The sequence below is a fragment of the Anoplophora glabripennis genome, unplaced genomic scaffold, assembly GCF_000390285.2.
Source record: "Anoplophora glabripennis isolate ALB-LARVAE unplaced genomic scaffold, Agla_2.0 scaffold151, whole genome shotgun sequence".
In the NCBI taxonomy this organism is placed as follows: Eukaryota; Metazoa; Arthropoda; class Insecta; order Coleoptera; family Cerambycidae; genus Anoplophora; species Anoplophora glabripennis.
Genome location: NW_019416371.1, coordinates 355,427 through 362,938, shown reverse-complemented (window position 1 = coordinate 362,938; position 7,512 = coordinate 355,427). Strand labels below are relative to the sequence as shown.

The 7,512-nt window shown below is 33.2% G+C and overlaps 2 protein-coding genes across 2 annotated transcripts in view; both read right to left on the bottom strand.

The window, feature by feature from the left end:
- Positions 1 to 97: 97 nt before the first annotated feature.
- On the bottom strand, positions 98 to 2,810 carry LOC111691457. The gene is made up of 3 exons (XM_023454307.1): positions 2,691 to 2,810; positions 1,594 to 1,724; positions 98 to 241 (listed from the first exon to the last, which is right to left on the bottom strand). The coding sequence occupies exons 1-3, from the start codon at positions 2,770 to 2,772 to the stop codon at positions 98 to 100; spliced, it is 357 nt and encodes a 118-aa protein (XP_023310075.1). The 5' UTR covers positions 2,773 to 2,810.
- A 324-nt stretch (positions 2,811 to 3,134) lies between these two features.
- LOC108904129 (venom protease-like) overlaps positions 3,135 to 7,512 on the bottom strand; it is a 9,811-nt gene continuing 5,433 nt past the window's right edge. The window contains exons 5-6 of the mRNA XM_023454306.1: positions 6,351 to 6,651; positions 3,135 to 3,366 (exon numbers count right to left, since the gene is read on the bottom strand). Coding sequence (XP_023310074.1) covers positions 3,184 to 3,366; positions 6,351 to 6,651 — 484 coding nt within the window. The 3' untranslated portion in view covers positions 3,135 to 3,183. The remainder of the gene's footprint in view (positions 3,367 to 6,350; positions 6,652 to 7,512) is intronic.

Genomic DNA, 7,512 nt, shown 5'->3' with positions numbered 1-7,512 from the left:
AACCGCGCCTAATTATGGAACATGCGCAAAACACACGGAGTACGTCTCGCCCCCCCTTTTTGGAAACAAGGTCATCCATTGAAACTATAGGTAATGATCAGTATAGGATAGAAGTATGTGGTCTCAAGAGACCAATGTCGTGGTATCCGTTTTTATATTCGGGATGACGGATGGTTTCAATAACGGTACGTTTTTGCACCTGAGCGGGATCTGACTTGTTCGTGAAACCTAGCATTACTTCCTTCGCAGGACCCCTGAGGATTGGACATATTAATTAATTTACTAAATAATACAAAATGAAAGAATATTTATGTTTTAGGTTACAGCTACAACAAATTATTTACTGTTTGTTTATTGTTTATTTAGATTTAGAATCACTATCAGTGGCGGCCCGTGNTATAACTCTTTAAGAAGAAAATAAACCGAAAATCGTTACTGTAGGGCTATCCGCTGAGAAGATCTAGCCAATTTTCGATAGCGCCTTTTTTTCAAAAAATCGATATATCTCGAAAAATAATTAATATTTTTTAATATTTCAAAAATGTACTTTTTTGGCTTGCCGCGGGCTATGCTTGCAGTAAATAGCTAATATGGGCACGTAAATGTAAACGAGTTATAGAAGAAGAGAAAAGAGAAGATTTTTAACGGTTTTTTCGATAAAAAATTTTCCCAAGAGTAGTCTACATTAGTGTCTCTATGTGCGCTTAGTTTCAAAAATGAATGTTCCTGAAAGCAGAGAATGGCAAAATGCCAAAAAATTTTATGCAAATTTTACCCTATCTTCAGCAGCAAAATTCGGAATGTGGGTCATCTTTAATGATTTATAATTTTTTTCTTTTTTGTTTAATTTGAAAGACCAAATTCATTGTTTTTCATTTTGTGTCCGGGCCTTCTAGATAGAGAAATAGCTCATGTTTCATCCATTTCGTGTTGAAACAGTTCTACCTCTTGATCCTGCAGTTCGTTTTCAATTCTTGCAGATTATTCGCCAATACAGAGCTATAGATAACTTTCACAACAAAATTCTTTCCACGGACAGATCGTGTTTTGCGAAATGTAGGATAATAAATCTCCATAACCAACATGTTTCACAGATGAAAATCTCCATGTCGTTATGGAAAGACTTCAGCGTGAATTTAGTATAAACGTGTGTACTGGTTTGATCAGTAACTTTCTGCTTGGTCCGATTATATTACGAAATCGTCCTGATGGCAACATTTATTTAGATTTCCTGCTGGATTTATTTGAGGATCTAACAGTTAATCTACGAAATTGCATGTATTTTATGTATGTAACATTTGACGTCTTCAGTTTCCTCGTGGTATACCTGAAGGGAACCACCAACGCCTCCTCCCTTTAATTTAAAAAATATACCTATTAGTTGCCAAATCCTGATATAATCGTAACTGATATTGGAAAATATATTTTTAATATTTTAATATTGTCCAGTTGGTAGAGGTTCGACGTGTGTCAAACCTTGATAACCCGGAAATAACTACACAGGTCTACTTTAAATGATGAGTACAATAACAGGCTAATTTGGTGATAAAGTATTTTATCAGGAAAAAAGTTATTAACATCTTTACAACATACAATTGATTCAGTTTCCACGAATCCACATATGGCCGGAAAAACTCCTGCTTTTATCAGTTGCACAGCGGTCGGACATTCCTTTAGAAGTTTGCACTTGCCGTCGCTGCCATTTTGCAAGGAACAATTGTCTCCTGAAGGTAAATATAGAGAATATTAAGAAAATAAATTTCTACGTATTATTACATAATATACAGGATGTTTATAAAAATTCCAGGTGTGACTTTAATGAATCGGAATAATAAAAATGTTAGATCTAGTCAAAGGTAATAGCAGTAATTAATAGATAAAAGGTTTAAAATACATTATAAAAATACTAAATGAATAAAATCGTCGGACTTTGCTGAATCAGAAAATTCACTCCACACACGCGTTAATAAAAATGTCCGATCTACATGTAATATTTTGTCGTCGGTCTTGTATGATCCGGAAAAATTGGCCAGTAAGGGTGAAAATAAATTGTTAGTTGTTCCGCAAGTGATAATAATTGCACTGTATCCAAAAACTACGGTAACCCTAGGATAGGCGCAGTTACTTACGTGTAGACATAGATCAGTGTCTGACCTATTAGACTGACGTACGTCTACATGTACTGACTTGTCTGCCGTTTATAAACAAAACATTACGTGTAGACCGAACTTTAGACAAAACTTATAGCAGTTGTAGATAGTATTACTACTGGAGCAACGTTTAATAAAAAAAAACATAAAAGTTATGTTTTGAATTAACTCTTAAAGAAAGACCTCATTGTACAGCAGGGTTTGGCTTGATGGGATGTGGTTCGTAGGTACTGTAAAAGAATTTCTTGATGCTTATTATGATCATTCTCACTAACAAAATAATAATAATCTATAGTAATTATTACCTAAGCCAAGAATTTATTTATACAATATAAAATTTTTGATAAAAGATTTTTATTGCCAACCACCAATAGATCCTTGCATTACCATAGTGATTTCCGGAAGTAAACAAACACTTTTTATTCATTATTAGCGGCACATCCTCCACGTCTGTTATTAATAACTTTCATGAAAAATTACTGAATTCATTATTGTATAAAACAAAAAAACATTTTTCACTACTTGTAATTAATAACTCACCTTCATATAAAGCAGCAAAAGAACCACAGAAGGAGAGTGCGAAAACATACAAAAGCACGTTGTAATCAACCCTAGCAGACATACTGCTTCCAGAAAACTAGTTTGTCAAACCGACTTGTGGGATTTGGTTTTCGTTGTGTAATAAGAAAAAAACTAATACGGTAATATTTTATTAATACACATAGTATACCACACTTCCCCTGATAAACTTGAAACAGGAAATATAAAAATCATACTAAATCCCATTTATAATCTAATCAGTATTTTTATTAATGTTTTATTCTTCAAATATTGCACAGTTGTGAGTCTATTCAGAAGTCTGGATTATAATTAAAGTACCCATATTTATCTAACAATGCTATAAATGATAATGATAAATGATAATGCTATAAATAATCGGGTCGTAAATTTAAAAACTTTAGTATTTTGTAAATAAAAATCTTTACTGCATTGTCATATATTTACAAATCAAATTAAAAAGAAAAGTATACTATTAGGTCGGCCAAACAGTATCTTCTATCCACTTTATGTGACTCGATACTCTGGTGTACAACCCAGGATTGTCTTTCAGCAAACCGCAGGATATTCCAAAGGAAATCACTCCGATGATGTCGTACATACATTTGATTTCTTCAGTCTCCTCGTGATATACTTGAAGAGGACCTCCAGCGTCCCCCTGAAATTAAAAAAGATTTATTAGTTATCAAACCACATGATAATTCTATAGATAGGCGAAACTATGCTTGTAAGAGCCAAAAAATGTTGGTACGGAAAATTGGGCTTTCTAATTGCAGTCCCGTTTGTTTGTGAAACACAATCTGCCTTGATTTCAAGTCCATAAAATCTAGTGAGCCTTGGAATTTTAAATTTTCATAATAGGCATAGGACAAGGGCGCTTTGCTAGTAAAAAAGATAATCCTAACAGAAGAGAATCGATTAAGAATATTTTCTCATTTATATTTACGAGTTAGGTCCCAAAGACCTGTAAGTTCAAGAAATTTTTGCTTCAGAATCTGAGCAAATATTTCGATTCACCTCTCTAAGAGGCACCAGTACGTAAGAATTACTTCAAGATGAAATCAAATATCTCAATACGGCCGTGGAGTATATAGTAACAATTGCAGAAACTTCAAAATCGATCAAAATTCCTCGAATAGGCCTCGGCATCCTTCAGTATGTCAATCAACACTTCCATAAAATACGTCAAAGTACATGGAAACAGCTTCAGAATGTATTTGAATTAACCGAAACAGTTTTAGATCACAACAAATTACAGACTACATAAAAGTTAATCAAACCCGTTTTGAAATACAGTAAAATAAATTCAGCATATGTTCTATTACTAGCTATTACATGTTTTTATTCCTTTTTAAATTCATTAAGCTAACTCAAACAAATTAAAAAAAAATATTTGTAAAAACCTTATCAAGTGAAGATTGCTGACTTATTGACGTAATACATCAAAATACTACTAAATAACTTCAAAATAGATGAAAATTCCAAAGGCCAAAGGTTAAATATACCTACCTAACAACCTCAGTTGTCACAGGTCAATAATCCTAGACTACTAAATGGGAATTATTTCTTGGTAATCGTCTGTGAGTTGAAAATTTAGCATTTTGGCTCCTTTTAGATGCCTCAAAATTTCAAAATATCTCAAAAATCGCTAAATATGTCGAAATATCTAGAAAGCTTTAAAATACTTTTATTGATACCTACTTGTTTTGTTTAATTTTAAGTTTCTCTAAAAATGGGTAGGTATATTACTTTGAGAACATTTTCTTAATAGTAATTTAGATACCTCATACAGAATTAGTGGAAATATAAGAAAGCAAGCAAATCAAAGTAAACCTGGCAGACTGAAATAATTTTGCACAATCAAGAAGTTTTTTATTTCGAGGTACTTTGTTTCATCATGTCTCATACGGAAATACACTTTGGTGGTTAATAAAATTAGATTTTTCTAAATATCCAAAGCATAGATACTGGAATTTTCGGATTTGAAATCAATTCATATTTTGTTTCACAAACAGTAGAGCTGGATTCTACACGCAGAAAAAAGATCCATTGTTTGAAAAAAATATAATATATTCAATGAAATATAATGATGCTCACATAGCATAATCTCGAATTAAATAAAATTTGTTAATATAAATAAAGGTTTTCTTGTCGGAAGAAGTTTTATTTAGTTCAAGGTTGTGGTATATGATCATCAAGAATATATTTCCTAGTGTTTACAGGATGTTCCAATTAAAACTTCCCACCTGGAAAATATCAGAATTAAAGAAAAAACAAAAAACCTGAGACGTCGATTTTCTCTTCGAGGGGGAGGTTGGCAGCTACCCCTTAGACAGGGGCGTAAAATACACTTAAACTTTAAATTTTGCTCACGACGACATACGTCTTTAAATTTTGGTTTGAATATGACAATAAAATCACACTTAAAGAATAAGACAAGAATGTTATTTTATTAAATGATCAAATCCCCCGCTTCCATACAATAATAAAATATTTGCTCCACTTTCGAACGAATATTTCGGGCGTAAACATTTCGCCGACGAAGCTCCTCAAGTGAGTGCAGTCGTGTTACATAAATTTTCGACTTTAAGTGTCCCCATAGGAAAAAGTCTAAGGGCGTTAGATCTGGCGATCTGGGAGGCCACTCAATTGAACCTCTACGGCCTATCCAGTAATTTGAAAAGTTCTGATTAAGAAAATCACGCACAGCTACGGCATAATGTGGTAGAGCATCATCTTGCTGAAATCACACATGCTCTCCTGGCAAAGCGTTGTCATTTTCCAATACTTCCACAATCATCGGGTAGATATTCGTTTGAGTTTCATGAAAATGCCTGGATTTTCATCACTCCAGTAGCGGAAATTATGGCAGTTGACTCGACCATCCGGTTGGAAGGTACATTCTTTTGTTCTTTTCGATAATCGTATGGGAATACCATAAAAATACATACGGGACGATGTTTTCTAGAGTTACAAAAAAAATTAAAATTTTGCAGTCCGGACCTGGAATACATATTATTTAAAGAAAATAAAGTTTAAAATATGCTTGCTTATTTATAACATTTACCCTCAATTAAGCCTTCGCTAATTTTAGTTGTAAAACAATTTTTATCATGTGTCCTTTACGTAATTTAGTTTTAGAAGCCTTAGTCTCGTATATTCAATAGCTTATTTAAATAACCACCAAAGTGTAACAAAAAAAGGAAACACGTCTTTAAGATAATTTTTTTATGCTCTTTCCGAATATCGTATCGGAATTTCAAAAAAAATACATACACAGTGTTGTTTTATAGACTTGCACAAAAAATTAACAATTTTTGCATTCCGGACCTGGATTTTTTTTGCTGTCATACATGCACACATGAAGTATCGTGAGTGCAATAACCCTACCAAATATGAACCTATTATTCCATTCACTACCAAAGTTATGACATAAAGCAGTTTTGACCAAAAATCATAAATCATCCTGTATCTCAGTAAAGAATGGCCAAGGAGCTATTTCTATAGGCGATCCTAGTTACCCTAGATGTCCTCTATCTCCCATTAAGCCATGTCCCTCTCGTGATGCAACACCCTGTATAGTAATAATTACCTACTTCTTCAGCAGTCTTATATCTAATTAAATAAAAGGTGGCATCCCACCTGACATATCGTCCTTACTGCTTTAGTGCTCCCGGCGCAAATTATCAGATCGTCGACGATGCCATCTTGCAATCTACCAGTGGGTGAAATAAACCGTTTGTACGTGTGGTTGCATTTATCCACGCTGTAGAATTCAACCACTACTTGAAGCAATTCGTTGCTCCGTTCACCCACGTACGAAACAGCCCCCCAACCTGAGGCTATGGCTAAGTCGTAGGGGATGTGTCTTTCTGTTTGAAGGCACGCTGGTCGTACGTACATATTAAATTTTACGTTTTTTGAGAGTCTCAAGCACATACTTCTATCCTATACTGATCATTTTGCAATTGACTTGAAGCCGAAAAGTGGGGCGACGTACCAGCGTATTCATACGCATGCGTTTACTTTACGGGTTTTGATTGGTTGAAAGGAACCAAGAACGGTGAGCGCCGAGCGGTAAAAAGCCAAACCGAGCTAACCTAAAAAATATTCTCAATTTCTCATTTTGTTTTGTGTTGCGCTAGTGCTTTGGTGAAACTGTTATGGTATAGTGTATATTTTAATAAATAAATAAATAAATGTATCTTTTGAGTTTTATTTCATAATCTGTTTAAACCTGCACTAATTCTTCTATTAATTTGTCTTGTGTTGATATTTAGTAAAAATGTTTCAAAATTATACTCGATAAGAGCCTTCCTTAAGGGCCTTTAAATAGTGTTTTCCGCAAAGACAAATAATTTCAAACATTTAATAACTGAATAATCTAAAGTTTATCAAATAATAGTTATATCATGCCACCTGAGTATTTTCAAAGACGCCTCAGTAAAACGAATAAACAGGTGTAAAAAACGATCAAACCATCAAGGTTTTAGGTACTGAAATCTACGAAAATACTAACTTTTTTATATATAACTCCACATGTAAATATTCTTATAACATTTACTTCCTTAGTTCTACATATAAAATTGTTTACTTTTATTTATAATTACGTGAAAATAATTCTTAAAATGTGGGGTTAGGATAAACAGAAAACGCATGTTTTACAAACGCTTTTTTTTAGTTATTATTTTATTTGGGTAAATTTAAATGGTAACAATGAATAAATAAAACATCAAGGATTTTATTTTTGTGCTTACTTTTGTTCTACACGTTTTACTTTTCAAGATTTCAGTACCTAAAAATG